The 20,215-nt window shown below is 44.2% G+C and overlaps 1 protein-coding gene across 1 annotated transcript in view; it reads right to left on the bottom strand.

Annotated features, from left to right (window-relative positions):
* Positions 1-873: 873 nt before the first annotated feature.
* Positions 874-20,215, bottom strand: part of OTUD4 (OTU deubiquitinase 4) — a 28,017-nt gene continuing 8,675 nt past the window's right edge. Inside the window, exons 7-21 of the mRNA XM_081875250.1 lie at positions 19,547-19,685; positions 18,800-18,857; positions 17,414-17,531; positions 17,241-17,305; positions 15,771-15,871; positions 13,569-13,693; positions 13,300-13,471; positions 12,550-12,715; positions 9,877-10,027; positions 9,231-9,286; positions 9,052-9,123; positions 7,886-8,024; positions 6,942-7,211; positions 5,361-5,401; positions 874-3,318 (exon numbers count right to left, since the gene is read on the bottom strand). Of these exons, the coding sequence (XP_081731376.1) occupies positions 2,146-3,318; positions 5,361-5,401; positions 6,942-7,211; positions 7,886-8,024; positions 9,052-9,123; positions 9,231-9,286; positions 9,877-10,027; positions 12,550-12,715; positions 13,300-13,471; positions 13,569-13,693; positions 15,771-15,871; positions 17,241-17,305; positions 17,414-17,531; positions 18,800-18,857; positions 19,547-19,685 (2,846 nt within the window). The 3' untranslated portion in view covers positions 874-2,145. The remainder of the gene's footprint in view (positions 3,319-5,360; positions 5,402-6,941; positions 7,212-7,885; positions 8,025-9,051; positions 9,124-9,230; positions 9,287-9,876; positions 10,028-12,549; positions 12,716-13,299; positions 13,472-13,568; positions 13,694-15,770; positions 15,872-17,240; positions 17,306-17,413; positions 17,532-18,799; positions 18,858-19,546; positions 19,686-20,215) is intronic.

Raw genomic sequence — 20,215 nt, 5'->3', positions numbered from 1 at the left:
ATATAAGTCATTGTAATGAGAAAACACCATCCTGAACATTAAGTCTGCCTAGTCCCATTTGATCCCTCTACCTTTGGATTACGTAGCTGGTGCACATGTACTTGCTTTCATGTTTAAAAGTTCTTTGAATACATAGACCCTATGAAAGGAGAAAATGCAATCTGGAAAAGTTCACAGCAGAGAGCCCTATAGGGTTCTGCAAGGCCCCTGTAATTGTGTCTTAACGCATATTGTATTGACACAGCTAGTGCACCAATGGGGGGGGGGGGAGTCAAACTATTGGAGTGTTACAGCACTTGCTGTGGCTGGAGACCAATGCAGGAGAGAAATGTTTTATTGAAGCTGAGGGCAGTTGAAGGCACCCATTTCCACTGTTACATGTGCACCATTACGTTTCTTCTCTCTGTGCTCCTCCCAGCAGTAATTTCTCCTCCGGTCTCCAAGCACTGAGGTTATCTGCAAGGGATTCCCACATAGCGGGGTTAATGTCGTCAGCCTTCATGTCACATTTGCAGGCTATAACACAGTTTGTCTGGCTACAGGCCTGCTGCCAGCTCCCCAAAGAGCACGTCCTTGGGAATACTGCCATCTTCCATTCTGTCCAAGCCAACGTAAACATCACCGAGACAGAAGTGCAAACATGTTGGGAATATGGGCTTGGCAGAGTACATCTTTGTTTGGGGGGAGGGTGGGAGAAAATATGCTCTGCTAATCCCAACTATTCCTGGGTATTTTTTTAAACTAGGTATTAAGCTTTAGTTGCAAAGTTGTTGTAAGCTAAACTTTACTCAGCTTCCTAGTCTACACTTGGAGTTTCAGTTACATCTGGTTATCAAGTAGATGTTTAAAAACCACTCACACCATATAAAGAAATTCAGAAAAAACAAAACTTTTTTAATTATAGCATGCATCAGGAGGGTACTCATAAACAGTATCATTCAAGTCTCCTGATGGAAGTTATACAATCTCTTGGACACAAAATAGTAGTAGCCATCACCTTCTCCACTGATATACACACACAAATATACACAGTTCAACTTTACAGAGAGAAAAAAATGGAGCACATATTTCAGTGCTTTGTAAGGCAAAAGAAAGCAACCAGAAATTAGAAATCTCCCACTCAAAGATGGGTAACCAGGCTTTATATATATTTTTATATATAGGCAGGAAGGAGGCTTTAAAAAAGGAAAGAACAAACAATACAAACATTTCCACAGTGTAAAGGGGCAGGCAAAGGAGGCTTAACAGCAACTCAGTGGCTAAGCCTTGCTTAAACAGAAAAGGGAAGCTTAGATCTAGCCCATGCATTTCTCACATAGCAAGTGTTTTAAGGATTTGTCAGTGCAAAAGTATCTTAAAGGTTCTGTTGTAACAGTTGCAAAACTATTTTGGAAATGTACTTTTGTCGAGGGTACATAGTTGGCATAGGCACCATTACAATCATACCAGTGGTTAAGACTGCCTGGAAGAATTCACAACAACTTCCTACCAGTTTATACACTAGTATTCTTGATTGCTTTTTACAAGTTCAAGAAATGCTTTATAAAATTAAAAAATATATACCCCTATGAGTAAGACACTATCAACCACTTAGGACACACAAGGATAGTTGACTACCATATGTGGCATCTTAACTGAAGCAAAACGCAACCTCACATGTTCAAGTTTCACAGATTTTTGAGATGAAAGGCCTTTGGATTGGAAGCACATCAAAGTCAACTGTCCAGGAAGCTACAAGTGTTTAGACCCAAGAGGCAGTATGCAAGGACATACATTCTATTTGGTTCAACATTCTTCACTGTCATCTGTCAAAATACTCAACTGCAGTAGGTTTCCATTGTAGCCACTTTTTTTCTATTATAAATTCCAAAGAAAAAGTCCAAACACCAAACCTACCTTGCAATATTTTAAACACAATAGTTTATATAGTTTTCAGAATTTAAATAAACCAACTAGCATTTATTTATTTTTAATTTCCAAAAGTTATTTAACACTCATGAGGTTATTCCGCTTGGGCCTCACGTCACTCTTCAAAAATAGAAAAGGGAATTCTGTTCTTTAAAGAAAACAAAGAGGGGAAACCTTTGGGCACATTTCAGCTGTCAACATTCACGTGCATGTTGAAGCCTTCTGGAAGAAGTGCTCTTAAGGCAGCTGCTGCCCACGATAACCATCTCCCATGTTTGCTCTTCTTCTGTCATTCCGATACGGCCTTCCTCTATAATTGCGGTGATACTGAAAGCCATCATCTCTGCTTCTGCTGTGTGGCCCCCGCCAGGTTTCTTCATTTCTAGAGTAATGGTATCCCCCCCGTCCAGGAGGGTAGCCCCATTCGCCTCTAGGCCTTCTGCCACCTCCATAAGTTTGGTTATAAAACTGTTTTGACCGGCCACTCCTCAGCATATCACACACTTCATGCTCATCTTCAGAACTCTCTTCCCTTGGCCTTTGTACCTGACAATCCTCCAGGCCTGCACTGGCTTGGTCGTTCTTCTCTTTATGGCTAAAAGAAGAGTTTTTCGATTCTCTTTTTGGCGTTGACACCACCTGTCTTCTGCTGTCCTGCATCTCTGTGGATGGGTTTTGGAGTACAGACTCTGCTTGTGTAGCAGATGGCGCAGCAGGACAAGCCTGCTTCTCCCTAGGCACTCTGGTTGAGGTTTTATTTAGAACATTACAGTCATTCTTTGCAGTGGCTGCAGAGAGAGGTGAGCCTTGGGTGCTGTTTTCACTCCTTGCCTTCTGAAACGACTCGGAGTATCCCGTCGCTGCAGCAAGGCCCTCCTTAGGCAAGCCGGCATCAGCTCTCTTGTCCACAGGAGGCACAACCACTTGTCTCACCCCAGAATTCTCAACATAGCCCTGAACAGGATACCCATACCAAAGTTGAGAGTACACTGGTGCAACAGGAACAGGTCCTAGAAACTGATTCTGCCCAAACGGAGGTTGTGGAAACACGCTTTGGCCCCCGAAGGATTCGTATTCAGCCGGAAGGCCTTGCCCTAGATTCTCAGACTCTACGCAGACAAGTCCTTGGCTTTCAGGCATTTGAGCAGCCGGTATGAAGAGAGGCACAGATGGAGGCCGGGTGTCCGTCTGCGGACTTTGGCCATTCATTCCAACTTCATTCTGCCCAGGCAAGTGTCCGTCTATTCGGGGAGCTTCATTTCCGTTCGGAGATAAAGAAACCTCTTGCATCCAAGGGTTGTGGGAATACACTGCCAGGGACACCTTCGGGTACATTCGGCAGGCTGTTAGGCAAGCCTGATGAAGAGGGTACAGATACGAGTGAGGGGCCCACATGGGGCAACTGTACGCCTGCAGAAACGCAAACAAGGAAAACTTGGATGAACCTTCACACAAAAAATCCTCGATCTAGTTTTTCAAATTCTTGTTTTTCATGCCTAATGCAGTATGTTGGTAAACACCATCCAGCTACAGTTCTAATGTGCATAGGTTATTTTCCCTAATGCATGACACCTCAACAGCATATCATTACATTAACTCACCTTGCTAAGCTAAAGGTGTCCCCTTATAAAGTAGCTCCCACATACTGGCAAACCTTCCTAAACGGGGTTAAGGTTTTTCTTCTGGGTCTCCCAGAAGCACTCTTAATAGAACAGCAATAATTTTAACTATTTGATAAAGTGACGGCCACATTATTACAATCCCCCTCATACAGGGAGATTGTGGTGGCAAAGCTGAGCAGAATAAAGACTTGCTTCTTGGGACTACCGTATTTTTTGCCCCATAGGGCACACCGGCCCATAAGGCACACCTAGTTTTTTGGGGGGGAAATAAAGGGAAAAAAATAATTCCCCCCCAAGGCGCGAGGCTGGGGCGGGGGAAGCCCGAGCTTCCCCTGACCCCAGCCCCCAGAACAGGCAGCTCTGCGCAAGCCGGGGGAGCCCTCCCGCGGCTTGCGTAGAGCTACCCAAAGCCCCGGCGCGCTCAGCAGTCGCTTCGGGATAAGAGGCAGCGCTGCGCAAGCTGGGGGAGGGCTCCCGCGGCTTGCCCTGAGCTACCCAAAGCCCTGGCGCGACTGCTGAGCGTGCCGGGGCTTCGGGATAAGAGGCAGCTCTGCGCAAGCCGTGGGAGCCTGGGGGGAACTCCCGCGGGCTCCCACGGCTTGCGCAGAGCTTCCTGAAGCCTGGAGAGGGAGAGGGGTCGGTGCGCACCAACCCCTCTTGCTCTCCAGGCTTCAGTGAAAGCCTGCATTCGCCCCATAGGACGCACACACATTTCCCCTTCATTTTTGGAGGGGGAAAGTGCGTCCTATAGGGCGAAAAATACGGTACTTTACTATTTGCAACCAGCAGGTGGTGCAACAGGGTGCATTTAGATTTTATCCTATCTGGAGATAGATTTTATGCAGCACATCTGTCCTGAAAGACTGCAGGTTGGTAAGATGTTAAAGCCTCTCTTTGCAAACTAGGAAGTTTTCCATCAACACAAGTTTTCATTTTCATCTGGACCAGGAAACTCTGGCCAACTATACTAGGAGAAGCTAAGATATGAAAGCCAACTTCAAATTATGGCTGTCATCTCCTGCCTTGCTCCAAAGCTGTTAACCATAGTTCTGTAATTCGGACAATACAAAAATTTCGAGTTGTTAAAAGCAAATTGTCATTTGATTGGTTACGCTATGAAGGGAGGGTTGAGGATTCAAGGGGCTGGGATGCATGTACAATGGTTTGTTCATATCTTTATTTATTAAGCTGAGATGTGATCGGCTCAAATAAGACCATACTCTCAACACAGCCATAACCTGCCCCTAACAGTAGGCATGCTAGATGTGCCAAGTTATTTCTAAACAGATAGTCTTTCCATTGTTTTACATTTCAATGAGACTTTTCCATGTTAATATAAGCTTAACATGCCCAAATGCATTTGAGCATAAGCCAAATATAGTAAGAGCAGCTATTCACCTTACTCCACTATCTGCTCCATGAGCAGGTGGAGGAACCACAAGGAAGCCAAGCCCCCAGTGCGTATGGGCTGTATGTGTAACCCGACACCTTCCCTAAATTTATGTGGTTACAACCTACCTACTTGTCACCAACCTACTTTTGACTTGTTTTAACAGTAAAGCACTTAAACGTTTTTACAGTGAACTGCCTTGGGAGTCATTACGGCCAAAAGGCAAGCAATCAAGAAAGCAAAATACCCTTCAGAAAGATAATAGATGAAAGGACTTGATGATTTTTTAGTTGTTTCGGAGGTGAGCTGTTCCAACTTCAAAACAACCACTATTCTGAGGCATTCGATTTCTCTAAAACTACCTCTTTTTAAAAAACAACAACTGGGCTTATGCATATTTTGTTTCTGCAATACTGAAGTGGAAAATACAGATAACTTACCTTTACACCAAGGTTGAAGAAAAATCGGAGGGTATTTTTATCTGAGAAAAGGAAAAAGCAAAATAAATTCAAAGGGTTTCCCCCCAATTCCTGTGTGGGTGGGTGGGTGGGTGGGTGGGTGGGTGTGACTATTAGAACTGTCACCTCATCTAAAGATTTTCATTTCTACTGATTCATAGCACAAACAACTGAGTTCTGAGAGAGAAGACAGTGACCACTTTGCTCCTGCTCTGCTCATGCTGCTGCTGCTGCTGCTGCTGCTGCTGCTAACTCACGGTTTTGATTAGTATTGCATCTGAAACTGGTCTTAAGGTTTTTTCAATTTCAGGTGTACCACCACCTGTAGCCAAGGTATGTTCTACAGCATTCCACCTGTTTGTCTGTGGGAGATAAACCACGAACCAGAGACTGGCTTAGTATTGCATGCAAAAGAGATTACTGTCTTGTAATATGGCCTGGGAATCAACTCAAGGTTTAATGCCACACTTAAATAAAGGACTTGAATCTATGACATACAGAAAACTTGCAGTACTGACTAAGTGTATTTCTTACACATATTTTTAGGGAGGGTTACAAAACTTGACCAAATTAGGCAATGAGATGGAAGACAAGAAAGAACACTGCTCCAGAGGGCAGAAACCTCTATGAACTATTGACACATTTTTCATTCCGTTGATAATCTAGTGTACACCTATCCTTGCTAAGCAATGTGGTGTTAAACAGCCACAGATTCCCAATAGACCTTTCAATCCTCATTGTTGCTCCCACACACAATTTCCTACAAGCCCATATGTTTCTTAAATGGAAAGCTTATCAACAGACGAGTCAAATTCCAATCCCAAGCACATTAAATTGGGAGTAAGCCTTGTGGGACACAGTGGGAGTAAGCACAACTAGAACTGCACCCTATATGTCATATAGAAGCCAGAAATAAGGATGCAGCGTTATCTCTGTTGGCCAAACTCTTGAGTAAATCCACTGAGGGGGGGGGGATCTTCAACTATTCTTTACTCAGAGTAGACCTATTGAAATTAATGGTTGCGGTCCTTAATGGGTCTAATTGAGTAAAAACAGGTGAATGCCACCCACTTAAATTTATGAAATGACTAACTTTGGCCCATTAATTTCAACAGTCTACTCCAGGGCTGGCCCATACATGAGGCAGGGTGAAGCAGCCGCCTCAGGCAGCAGAAGCCTCAGGTGGCGCCCCCTTGAGCACACCACAAACCCCACCACCTCTGCCACTGGTGGAGAAGCGAGATTACGAGATCTTGCTGGAAATCAACACTGCTTCTGTGGCAGCTGCGGTGCAGCAGCGGCAGGTGACACAGAACTTGCTTGATTCACCTCAAGTGGCAAAATGGGGCATGCTGCCCCTGGCCTACTCTCAGTGGAACTTAACTGAAGCAAGGCTAGAAAGTTTCCTATATAATTCTATTTGTGGCTGCTTTAAGACAGTCTATGCTTGCTCCTCACATTTTTTATAAAGCTACACCCACCCACCCACCCCAACCTAGATTTTGACCAAACTTAACAACAATATTCCCCTTGAGCTATGGTGATAAAGTTCCTTCCCCTTACCATTGGGAAGATCCTCCCCTGTGCTGCACAAGGAATAAGGTGGTGTAACGACTCGCTCCCCCTTTTCGTTTAGAGGGAATCCAGGGTAAAGTGGGTCCTGGTAAAGGTTCATGGTTTGAGGCACAGGCATTAGAGGCTGGTTCACTGCTTGGAGAGATACTGGAATTCCAGTAACTGGACTGGAGGTCACATGGACTGGGGACAGAGAGGGATCTAGCCCAGTCACCGGTGTCGGCATCACTGAGGACACGGGTATCTGAGGTGGAAGACCTAAGACACAAAGGGTGGAAAAACAAAACAAAAAGAACACAGAAAATTGTCTAGATCTAGGTAAGAGTAACACCAAGAACAAATTAAAAAGTCAGTTTGTGGAACGAGATGTGGATTGATCAAGTGTACAATACAGGGATTGTGGGATTACCGTAACAACCAGACACCCTGAGATCCGATAGGCAAAGTATTTAATGTTGGTAATGTCTCTTTAAAAAATATCTAGTCTGTATTAGCAGTTTCCATGACAGATTTTTAAGAACCATTTTATAGCAAGGGGACGCGGGTGGCGCTGTGGGTTAAAGCACAGAGCCTAGGACTTGCCGATCAGAAAGTCGGCAGTTCGAATCCCCGCGACGGGGTGAGCTCCCGTTGCTCGGTCCCAGCTCCTGCCAACCTAGCAGTTCGAAAGCACGTTAAAGTGCAAGTAGATAAATAGGTATCGCTCTGGCGGGAAGGTAAACGGCGTTTCCGTGTGCTGCTCTGGTTTGCCAGAAGTGGCTTAGTCATGCTGGCCACATGACCCGAAGGTGTACGCCGGCTCCCTCGGCCAATAAAGCAAGAGTGCCACAACCCCAGAGTCGCTCATGACTGGACCTAATGGTCAGGGGTCCCTTTATGACATTAAAGGACCTTGTTCTTTTTGGATGAGCAAGCTATTTATTTCTCCAAACCTGTTGGTCCATAGGTTGTTGGCTCATTTGGCCAAGCTGGCACAACGGCTGGCACGGAAGGCACTGGAGGAGGCAAATGCATCTCGTGAAAGGCCAAAGAGGGAGGAGGAGTCACGCCTGGTATGTGTTCCTGGAAGCTCTGCAATACGAAGAGGTCACAGAGAAAACTTAGAAATGTTTCCAAATCAAATGCTCAACCAAAAGAAAAATTTAACTCAGTGGCAAAACTCAACATACCTCCTTCCCAGGAATGAGAAGGTATTATTATAACTTCGAAGTCAACTCGAAGGACATTTATTCAGAAGTCTCACCAAGTTAAACCAGTCCTACTTCCCTGTTAAGCAAGCAAAGGGCTGCAGCCCCAAAGTGCAAACTCATACAAAATATAAACCAACTATTACTAATTTATTTTTATTGTTATTATTATGTTGCCCATCTGACTGGGTTGCCCCAGCCACTCTGGGGGGCTCCCAACAAAAAATAGTAAAAACACAATACAACATCACACACTAAAAACTTCCCTGAACAGCTTTCTATGACAACTTTCTTACACAACCAGTTGTGCAAGAGGACTGAACCCTATTGACCAAAAGCAGGAAAGATAGGTCTAAGGCAAATAGGCAATAGAAGACCCTACTGGACCCTACCCAGATGCTTCCAAGAACAGGCACTAGTAGGGCATGAAAGTCACCATCTTTCCCTGTTCATCCCTAGTATCTGGTGTTCACAGGTACACTGCTTCTGGGCCCATTGGTTCCAATTAGCCATCATAGCGCTCTGAGCTGACCAGGTCAGCTACACAGCATATGCGACTTCTGGTGGATTCAGTGAGCCAGGGAGCAGTTTTACAGTTACCAAGTGGCACTAGATCTGGTCTAAGATATCTATTATGTGGAGGGGCTTGGCATCCATTACTAAACCAGATCAGCGTCTGCTTTAATTAAGGCATTCCTCTCTGATTAATAGTGTGCACCCCAAACAAATCCTCATCCGGTTAAATGAGTTCTTCCCAAACGCTATTTCTGGCGATTGTGCCAAAGTTCCAACCAACCAGCATCCGGGAATACGAGGCATTCCACTGTAATCTGAACCCATGATAGGAAGGAAAGAGGAAACTAAGTTTGCCACCAAGAAGAGTAGTAGAATTTAAGCACAAAATCCCTTACTTGTTCCAAAAATGGGGATTGCGAATCCCCATGACCTGAGGGAGGCGATATTCGTGAAGCTTCTCCATGGTTCTGGAAGTCAAAATGGACATATCACAGTTGCTTTATAAGCTTTCGTTTTGTGAAAGGCTATGGTTTTTGCGGTACACATCACAGCTCATCAAATTTTGAGTTATTACCTCAGATATTTTTGGCTCAAAATTCTGATCTATGAGGATCTGCCCAGGGTTAGATTCTGCAACAGGAAAATAAAAAGTACCGTTAATGAAGTCAATATATTATGATGCAGACTTCAGCTTTAGGTTCCCCAGATGTTATTGGAGTCCAGCTCCTAACATCCCTGCCCAGTGGTCAAGCTAGCTGTGGATAATGCATACACAGAAGGTTGCTACACTGTATTGCCATTTAAAATACCGTTCAGCTGCTTTCCTCAAAACTCGACAAGTGTTTAAAGCATGGGTAGGCAAATTAAGGCTCGGGGGCTGGATCCGGCCCAATTGCCTTCTAAATCTGGCCTGTGGACGGTCTGGGAATCGGTGTGTTTTTACATGAGGAGAATGTGTCCTTTTATTTAAAATGCATCTCTGGGTTTTTTGTGGGGCATAAGAATTTGTTCATTTCCCCCCCCCCCAAAAAAAATATAGTCCAGCCCACCACATGGTCTGAGGGACCGTGGACCGGCCCCCTGCTGGAAAAGTTTGCTGACCCCTGGAAAGTAATCTCCACCCTGCCCCAAATGCCCACATATTGCGTAACTTCCTTATTTCACAAAAGCTACAGAAGAGCTTCGATTAAGGATGTGTCCATTTTTCTTCTTTTTTTTACCTTTTTCCTCTTTTGCTTCCACATTTTTGCTTTTCCCCTTCTCTTCTTTCAAACTACTTCTTCTTCTTCCTCCTCCTCCATTAGATGCTCGGTGTTTTCTCCATCCAGTGTTATCAGTAGTTTGAGTAGCTACCTGAGACACTGCTGGGTTCTGAAAGAATTGAGGTTTTTTTAAAAACTAAGAACTAATACGTGCCACATTTTTTATCAACAGGGCCTGGTCATAACAGTCATAGCAGAGTCCTACCACCTGAAAATACCTTGATCACTGCTCTCCTACTACTACAGTGGTACCTCGGGTTAAGAACTTAATTCATTCTAAAGGTCCGTTCTTAACGAGAAACTGTCTTAACCTGAGGTACCACTTCAGCTAATGGGGCCTACCGCTGCCGCTGCAAGATTTCTGTTCTCATCCTGAAGCAAAGTTCTTAACCCGAGGTACTATTTCTGGGTTAGCAGGGTCTGTAACCTGAATCATCTGTAACCTGAGGTACCACTGTTTAAGCTCTACTTAACTGAGTTCCTCATTGGTGTAAGATGAGAATGCCCATTGTCCTAGCCCCAGTACATTATTTGTGTGAAGCCTCAATACATTAAAAGGGGAGGGGGAGGCAAGTTCCTACAAAACAGTGATGCCTAATCAGTGACCCTCCCAATGTTGATGGACTTCGACTCCCAACAACCAGTCCCAAACAGCACAGCCAATGATCAGGGATGACAGCAGCTGTAGTTCCAACAACATACGGAAAGCTACAGGCTGCCCACCAATGAAAACTAACTGTGCTGAAGACAACAGCCTTAAAATTACAAATCTGATGCTTTAAAATGTAGGTTAAATTCCATTAAGAATGGGGTGGGTGGGAAGAGTAACAGTCTCAAAAGGGGGAAACCCCCACACAAAGGACCTCCTTTGCTCACAGTTGCCTTTCTATCACCAGAAAATTCCAAAAACCACCACATCCTGGTCCTGTAAGCCAACTAAGTGATTTATACCATTATGAATGTATAACAGGTTCTCTGTAGCTGCGCAACTAGGAGACAAATCACAGAGGCCAAGATCCACAAAGTCATTTTAGGTGCAGCCGGTAAGGTTGCTTTTTAAAAACGAAAAATGAAAAACCTTCCCCCACCATTGTAAAGCAGTTGCTCTCATTGCATCACAAATGGCTTTTGACCACTGTGGGAGCACCATGTATGAAATGGAAGTGTTTAAAATATACATTCCATGATTTATTGGATTCTGTCTAGTATGAGGACAACATCTGGTAGCTTCCACAGATTATAACGACAATCCAGCTTTTCAGTTATATTTTATGACACTCTTCTGTCCTTCTCATTTGGGGGGGGGGGTGATGATGGAGAAGAAAAACAGTTTCAGCAGAATGGAATGCCAGAGGAATGATGGCTAATATCTTGCTGGCTTACGATAGTTACAAGGCCAAATACTGTCCCCTAACCTTCAGTAGTACTTATTACCCCACACTATTCCATGAATCAAAGGGACGTAGGTGACACTGTGGGTTAAATCACAGAGCCTGGAACTTCCCGATCAGAAGGTCGGTGGTTCGAATCCCCATGACGGGGTGAGCTCCCGTTGTTCGGTCCCTGCTCCTGCCAACCTAGCAGTTTGAAAGCACGTCAAAGTGCAAGTAGAGAAATAGGTACTGCTCTGGCGGGAAGGTACACGGCGGTTCTGTGCGCTGCTCTGGTTCTCCAGAAGCGGCTTAGTCATGCTGGCCACATGACCTGGAAGCTGTACGCCGGTTCCCTCAGCCAATAAAGCGAGATGAGCGCTGCAACCCCAGAGTCGGCCACGACTGGACCTAAAGGTCAGGGGTCCCTTTACCTATTCCATGAATCACCCCCCCCCCCTTGGCTAAACAATTAAAGAAAGAAACAGAAGCAGACAGGCCCAGTTCCAGATTTCCTAAGCAAACTGCCCTTGGTGGGGTCTCCAGTGATAGTATGAGCACCCACTCTGTGGTTGCCTACCCACCAGCAGTTGATGGTCAAGTTACTACCGTGAGTGTCCAGCCAAAGTGGTGTGCGTATACTCACCAGTGTGTGAGTACAGTGTCAGGAGACCTGGGTTCCATCCCCCACTTGGCCACGAACCTCACTGGGTGACCTTGGGCCTGCCTCTCAGCCTAACCTACCTCACAGAGTTGTTGTGGAGATTACGTGAGGAGGGAGGGGCATGTTTTATCATGTTTTATGACTTGTGTGTGGCTAGTTTTGCAGCAGAAAAATTATATAGAATACAAATAAATCCATCCATGTTAAATGATGCTTCCTCGCCTCTGAGGCGTTTGTCTTGGGGGCGGCAACTTTAATACTTCAGCTCTAGTCCACCCATGTGTGCTAGGCAGGAACATAAATCTACTTGGCACCACTGTTACCCAGAACCTCCCTTATTCTAGAAGCAAAACGTTCAACAGTGTTGGTTCTTCTGGTTGGGTATTTTCAGAGGGGGAGCGATTATTGCATTGTGTCTCTTCTGTTATGATACCACTGTATTTACACCATACTTAAAAACGGTCATAAAAAAGATATGCCAGGTTAACGCTGCAGCGGTGAGAAGATAAGCAGCACTCATTTTGCAACTCATTTTCATCATTCACTGAGCAAGAAAACAGTGCACTCCAAGAAGCATTCTGTGTCCTGTACACGTACCGAAAGCGCAGGAAAGGCTACTTCATCCCAGAACTGAATCTCATAAAGTGAATGTGTTTCCTCTATGGCCTCTCTCTCCCGGCGCTCCTCTGGAGAAAGGCCAAAGTAGTTACAATCTCTGCTGTTTGTATACTCCAAGTCTTCTGTTCTCTCACGACCTGCCCTTCTGAAGAGGGGAAGAAATGGTTTACAGCCACTTAAACAGTTTAAATAGCTCCTTTTCCAAAAGGACATCAGGTATGATACCCGCTCCCATAATAATTCAAACGCTCAGTTGAGTTCGATTTAGAAAATACAATTAAGGTACTGTACATCTCATGAGATGCAATGGCTAAATGACTTTTTTTTTTTAAGAGGGAGGGAAGCAACTGCCAGGTTATGGGTTCATCCACACTAAACTTTCCCACAACACCAATCTAAAGCCTCACCCCACTGGAACAAACTCACCCATATTCAAAGATTGACAGACTGTTAACTGCCTCAGGACCAATGTTCACACCTCACACTGAGGGGCACACCTATCTCTTGGGGGGGGGGGAACTCACAGGTCATCACAATAGTTCTTGCTATAAAGGCACTCCTCTCAAGATCAGAAATCTGACAATGAGAGGAAGCTTCTGATCAGGAAGCAGCCCTGTATTAGAATATTCATGAAAGTTTGGGAGCTGTGATGCCTAAATTATTAAAAGCAATAAGAATAAAAGACCAAGCCCTCCAAATTAAGAAGTTTTAGTGACAGGCTGAGTTCACCTTAATGCCTGAGAGGGATTTCTGCCTGGAGTGCTGTGTTCAGGAGAAGTTTGCTGGAAATAAATCCCAGGGCAGGACATGTGATGCTGCCTCGTGCCATGCAGTCGAGGAGGTAGCCCTGATGCGTTTTTCATTGCCTTGTTTGGATTCTTTGACCCTCTGAAGTCTCCATCTGAAACAACAAGAGTTTGCCGGATTTATCACAGGCAGACTGCTTGGCAAAAAAATAAATAAGTCCATACAATATGCAAAAGCGGAAGGAAACCTACCAAAATGACTAAACTGCCCATGGGGTGAAATTGGCTTTTTTATCTTCTTCCCTGGCACAGTGTTCCAGCTTTCCAGAGGAGCTGCTTGTGGGATTGGCTTAAGGTTCTTCAGGAGTACGGAATGCCTGCAGGGGAGAAGATAAGGCAATAATCACCAATGCTATGGCACTGTGCTGCAACTCAAAAAAAAAACCCCAACAGCATAGCTCAGAATGGTTTACAATAAATATATTTTGCCAAGAGCTCCAGCCCTGACTCACGTTCCTCACCAGCCCCAACTACCACCTCCCTTTACACCTCATCCCAACTCCCCATTCCCTCATCGCTCCCGTGTTCCTCTGTTCCTGCTCAATTCAAACCTTTGCCGTTGTTGAAAATTGCCATTTAAAAACTGCCTTCATTTTTTATCCCCTCCCTCCCTCCCTAACTTCACACAAATCCTCCAATGGGGACTGTGTGTCGACAACCCTTAGGTTTATATTTCACACAGGAAGAAACATTGAAGAACAAGACATACAATAAAATACGAACAGGCAAGATTGAAAGGCAATCGTTTTCCAGCATTAAACTTCTAAAGCCACTATCAGCTCATTCCAGCCAGACACTGGAAAGCCTAGTGGTCTACTAGGCCATGGTCTACTAACTCCTTATAAAACTAAGATTTTCTTTTCAAACAGGGGCAGGGAGAACCTGTGGTGTCTGTTGCTGGACTACAAATCCCTACATCCGTGGCCACTGGCCATGTTGGCGGATGGGAGTTGGAGTCCAGAAACACCTTGAGGCTCACGGTCCCGTCCCCCCCCCCCCCCCGCCGCCTTTAAAGGATGTAGAAGCTGAAGATTGTGTTCAATACCAGTTATTTAGGTCAGCCTCCAACAGGAGCCCGTCATCCCAGCATCAGCAAGTGCTGGCTCCGGCCAAGCTCTGAAGCATTTTGAACAATCACGTTTCTCTGAAGCAAGCAAGAAACAGTCTACGTAACTAATTCCCACTCCCTCCTTCCAAGACCATATTTCACTTCCCCAAACAGTTACTCAAACAGAAAATGTTTTCCCAAGAAAACACCATCGTCTATTTCTATCACTTTCTGTATGGAAGAAACATAGCCGTGCATCCAATGAAGCATTTGCCTTAGATGAAAGCACTTCATCTCACATGACATGGGCAACTCAATTTTCACCAATTCCCCCTTAGCCATTTATGCCTTACAGCCACCACCTCCTCCGCCCACGATTGGAGGAGCTTTTGGAAGAGAACAGGATGTGGCGTGGGGGTCTGCAGTAGGGGGTGGGGAATGGATGAAAGTCCCACAACTCAATTATGAGAATTTCCCAGAAAATGCTGACATGCATTATAAAAATGGAACTAAAACAGCATATTTCTCCAAACATTGTAAGTGCCACTGCTAATGTTACCACCTTAAAGGTAAAAGTTAAAGGGACCCCTGGCCATCAGGTCCAGTCGTGGATGACTGTGGGGTTGTGGCGCTCATCTCGCTTTACTGGCCGAGGGAGCCAGCGTACAGCTTCCAGGTCATGTGGCCAGCATGACTAAGCCGCTTCTGATGAACAAGAGCAGCGCACGGAAACGCCATTTACCTTCCCGCTGGAGTGGTACCTATTTATCTACTTGCACTTTGACGTGCTTTCGAACTGCTAGGTTGGCAGGAGCAGGGACTGAGCAACGGGAGCTCACGCCATCGCGGGGATTCGAACTGCCGACCTTCTGATCAGCAAGTCCTAGGCCCTGTGGTTTAACCCACAGCACCACCCGCATCCTTCTTACCATTTTTTGCAGTTGTATTTACAGACACCATTGCCATAGCGCTTGGGCTCACTTCCAAAAGCATCTGAGAATAAGGATGGGGAGCCAGTTGTGGCTGGATTACAACTCCCATTATCCCCATCTACTGGCCATGCTGGCTGGGAATGATGGGAGTTGGAGTCCAGCACCGTCTGAAGGGCCACAGCTTCCCCACCCCCTCAGAGGAAATAAAATAGAAACACAGTTCGGAGCTAGTTTACAGTATTGCCTTTGCTCCTTTTGATGGAAGTCAGGGAGACACAAAGCCTGCAAAAATACCTGCAGATTTTAGAGACTGATTCAAAAGAATCTAGTATTGACTAGTGCACCTACTGTCATTTTTTTGCCCCTAGTCACCAAGACGTGTGACTAGGCAGAAAATGACATTGTTTCACTTACTTGGCACCAAGCTCTTCCACAAAAACAACAACTGGCCCATTTGGAGACTGGACTTCTTGGATGTGAGCATTATAGAATCTTCCACTTTGGTCTAAATGCACCTATGGAGTAATGAAGAGGAAAGGAAATGTTTCTGTAAAATAACGTCTCTCCTCCTGAACCATTTTGCCAGTATCAAGTAGAAGCAGTACTGATACATGCCAAGAAGAGAAAAGTAACTTAATACAGTTTGAGAGATCCTGGAACCTTTCACAAAGCAAATCCATAGATCTCCCCTTGCAGCCACATAAGGAATAACACTGCTTTCCCTTGTGTTAAGTCACATCAGCAGCCCCACACAAATTCCTGCTATCAACTCGCCTATCTGCATCCCTCACAATCCAATCCTACTACAGCCAGGGGCAAAGACTTAACTGGCCTGGAAGCAAAACTCACAGATGAGCCACAATCCCCACCTAGACTATACATTTAGAGCAGCATCATACCACATTAAACAGTAATGGCATCCCCCAAAGACTTCTGGGAAGTAAAGGTTGTTATGGGTCCCGAGAGTCATTAGGAGACTACTATCCCCCTCACAGAAATACAGTGTGGTTTAACAGATAATCCCTCCACCCAGGGAACTCTGGAAATTGTAGCTCTGTGAAGGGAATAGGGATCACCTAACAACTCTCAGGACCCTTAAACTACGCTTCCCATGATTTTCTTTTTGAGAAGCCATGACTGTTTAAAGTAGCATGGTACTTTTTATAGATTTATAGTGCAGATAGGACCACAACCAGCACAGGTACTACACATTCTCCACTTTATGGACTTCTTTGCCTGGCATTTTAATATTCAAAACCACATCCAAGACAAAACACTGTTTCCTACTAATACCTGGAAGTTCTGCGAGATGCAAAAAGGAGAATTATGGAGGTAGTAATTCTGTTTAGGAGAACAGAACCGTTGTTACTGTAATCCCAGGAGTGGGGAACTGGATCTGACAGGATGGATTCCTATCTCGCATCAACCCATGAAGACTAACCTTGACTTGGGGGGAGAGGGGAAGGCTGCTTACTTGGCATCAAAATGACATCAGGTGACACAATTTCCTTTGCCTGCAGCAGGCAAAAGCACTGTGCTGATTGTCATCAAGTGCAATGCTTGGTGCTGTGATCGCTGGCACTTTCAAAAAGGACCAGCATGTAGAAGCAGAGTGGGAAGAGAAGGATGAGGATGAACTACCGTATAAGAAGGATTGCCACCTTTTTGTTCCACAGAAGCTCTGGGACTTTCATTTCAGCAGCTTCCCTCAGCACTGAATTTCCATGCCGGGAGAGGAGCCCAGTTTGATTTCAGCCTTGCATTTCTGCTTTTAAAGGCACAAAACCTCTATCAAGAAAAGAAGTGGCAACCCCAGAGTGGCACACAAGACTGAGGAAAGAAACGGTAGTTAAGTGGAATTGGCTCACATTCAACGTCACCTACTTTGCATTTATCGCCAACTGAATACTGCATGCCAGCAGCAATAGAGAAATCTTGCTTTTGCTGATCTGCAAGCACAAAAAGAAAACACGTCATTATACACTAGCAGGTGAGCACAGAATGACGCTTGATGCTCTTCTTACACCAAGAAACTGATTTTAAACTACGGAGCTCACCTCGTTTTGACTGCTGCCAGGCTTCATATTCAATATTTTGGTAGACTGATGGATTCAGTGACCTAAGAACGCCTCTAGGCAATGTAAGGGAGTTGGATCTTCCACGTTTGTGAAGCTGCTGTGTAATATAAATAAGGAAGAATTTAATTAAAAATACATTAAAAAAATTAAGGAAGAAAAGAATATCCATTGCAACAACAGAATATTTGTCTTTACGTATTTTTTTATATAAAAGCATTCATACCACTTAATATTTCAAAATTCTCTATTTTTTTTGCACAGATATGAGCAAGCTTGGGCACAAATGCAAGTATTGTTTGCAACACAGTAAGACCACAACTTGCATTCCGGGGTCACTAAAGCCAAAATCACATATAGCCAAAACACATTGGGTGCAATGGTGGCTAGGATTTCTAAAGCCTTTTTTCCTGGCCAGTCAGCCCCTTTCTGCTCCTCGTTCATTCATTTAGTCAAGTGTGTAAAGCAGAATGTGCACAAGTTAAATACATATAGGTACAGGCTAACTGTTTATTGATTTTTAGATTCTTACATGATATATACAAAAGAAAAGATGATCTCCAAGTATAACTTTATAAAAATTCCTAGACAGCAGAAAATCCATTGTAATAAGGCAAACAAAGTAGCCTGATATAGCTCTGATTCACAGAGCATAGAGAGCAAAGCTTACCAAGGCCTTAATACATAAAACACTGTTTAGCAACCAGAATACATCCCCCTCATTTTTTCTGACCAGATGTTTAAGAGTCAGACTAAAGGAGCGACCTATATTTTTCCTCAAAGGCAAACAAAAGGTACTATCAGAGAAATTGCATTCCACCAAAAATAAATGCAGTTTGCAGCACAAGCCTGTGTTTACTCAGACGCAAGTAGTGAGGTGTTCAATGAGGCTTGCTTCCTAATACAGAGGTCACTCACCTTTGGGGGGGGTGTCTGAGGACACATTTGCAAACCGGAACAAACTGTTGTGGTCACAACTCACGCAATGAAACCTATTCTACTGGCTGCAGAAAAAAATAATGCTTCTTTCAAGCCTACTTTCATGGGGAAGGAAAACTACATGGCACCATGAAAGATCTCTGTGGGCACATGTGTGCCCACAATAATTGTGTTGGCAACCCCCTACACTAAATAGTTAAGTGTATGTAGGAGTACAGCCTTAGCAACGTGAACTATGGCGTTGCACTCGTTAGCGTCAGTGCACTGAAATTTCTCTGGCGTACACCTTATGCCAGCTAGCATTCCCTGGATGAAATTAAGTCAAGCTCCTAAACACCAATGGTAATATCCTCAGCTACATTGACACAGAGAACCAGAACTTTATAGGTAACTGAGAGAAATTAAAGAACAAAAATCAAATCAATATACCTGTTTGCCTTCAGGTGGCTTCAATCCATTGGTATGATTGGCTGCAGCCGTTTCACTTCTATGAGGAGCAAAGGTATAGAAAAGGTTTTTGTGCAACAACAACAAACTCCCTATTTTTGTTTTGAAACTATCACCCAGCTTTGTAAATAAGTTCACAAACATTACTAACGTATAGATTTTTTTGCTAGCCTGCTAAGAGGCTAAAATCAAGGAAACACAGGCTACTAAATAAATCCGCCTTCTATCAAGTGCACTGGGGACAAAGGAAGCCCACTTCATGTTCCAGTCTAGCATAGAGAAAGCCAAACCACTTATTCTCTGGGATGGAACTCCTGGCCACCTATGGCTGCCAGGCAAGGTGTTAAATATTTTGCCCTTATGAAAGCAGCAAACATCAATTGAATGTGGCAAGACAATCCATTCCAGACTCGCTGGCATTAGTAGGACTAATTTATTTTAAATTAAGTATTCTGGTTTGACCCGGCTGCTGAAATCAGACTTGCAAGCAACCGTTCAGCAAGCATCCAGTTGTTGTCTTTAAAGGAATACAGATTCTGTAAAAAAGTTTGAATTTTTTATGTCTTCTGAGCAGACATAGTAGAAGAACCAGGTGTTGCTACTAATTTTTTGCTTTGTTTTTTAGAAACACCGTATTTTTAAAAAATTTAAAATCCCCGTATCAGGCATCAAACATGTCAGCCAACATGATACTCCCTGTGCTTTTTAACGTTGAATTTGTAGACTTACTCCATGTCTCCGTCCTCTGAATCAGACGCTTCACTGTTTCCGTCGGCATCCTTAGTCACTTCGGGAGGGCTGAGTTCTTTTAAGATTTTACTCACATCGACGCCGAACACTTTTTCGTACAGCATTTCATACAGAATAGCTAATCAGGGCAACGAAACAGAATTTGTCAGGGTTAAGCAATCATACTTTAAACAGTTCTACATGTGACATCATTTTACATAGTTTTAATTACATGTTGAAATTAGGCATCAAGGATACTATCTGAGAGGTATTGATGCTGCCAATGTGTCCTGCACAAGGGAGTTAAGCAATCTGGGAAAGTAGCCAAAACTCAGCTGATTAACAAGTCAAGGGCTGTGTTTGGATAACCACATTTGGCATGAGCAGGCAACAATTATTCTTCGGTTTGTGTGTACTTTCGGAGAAATACTACAATTCACTTTCTGGGTAAAACTTCAGCATATCTATACAGCTTCCAGTTCCTAAGAAGGAAAAGGCCATTCTTGGTTTCAACAAAAAGATTCGTAACGAAAATGCCAGATAGTATTCCAGATGCAAGAATAACTGCTCTGATCTGGAGAGTCCCTTTCATCGGCAGAAAACACAGTTTTTCATCAAATGCTCAAAACTCCTCTCGGTTTAAGAGGCAGTCCATTCCACTGCCTCTTA

This window comes from Podarcis erhardii (genome assembly GCF_964252035.2).
Source record: "Podarcis erhardii genome assembly, chromosome: 9".
Classification (NCBI taxonomy): domain Eukaryota; kingdom Metazoa; phylum Chordata; class Lepidosauria; order Squamata; family Lacertidae; genus Podarcis; species Podarcis erhardii.
Note: the sequence above shows the minus strand (reverse complement) of the source record. Positions and strands in the feature narration are given on the sequence as shown.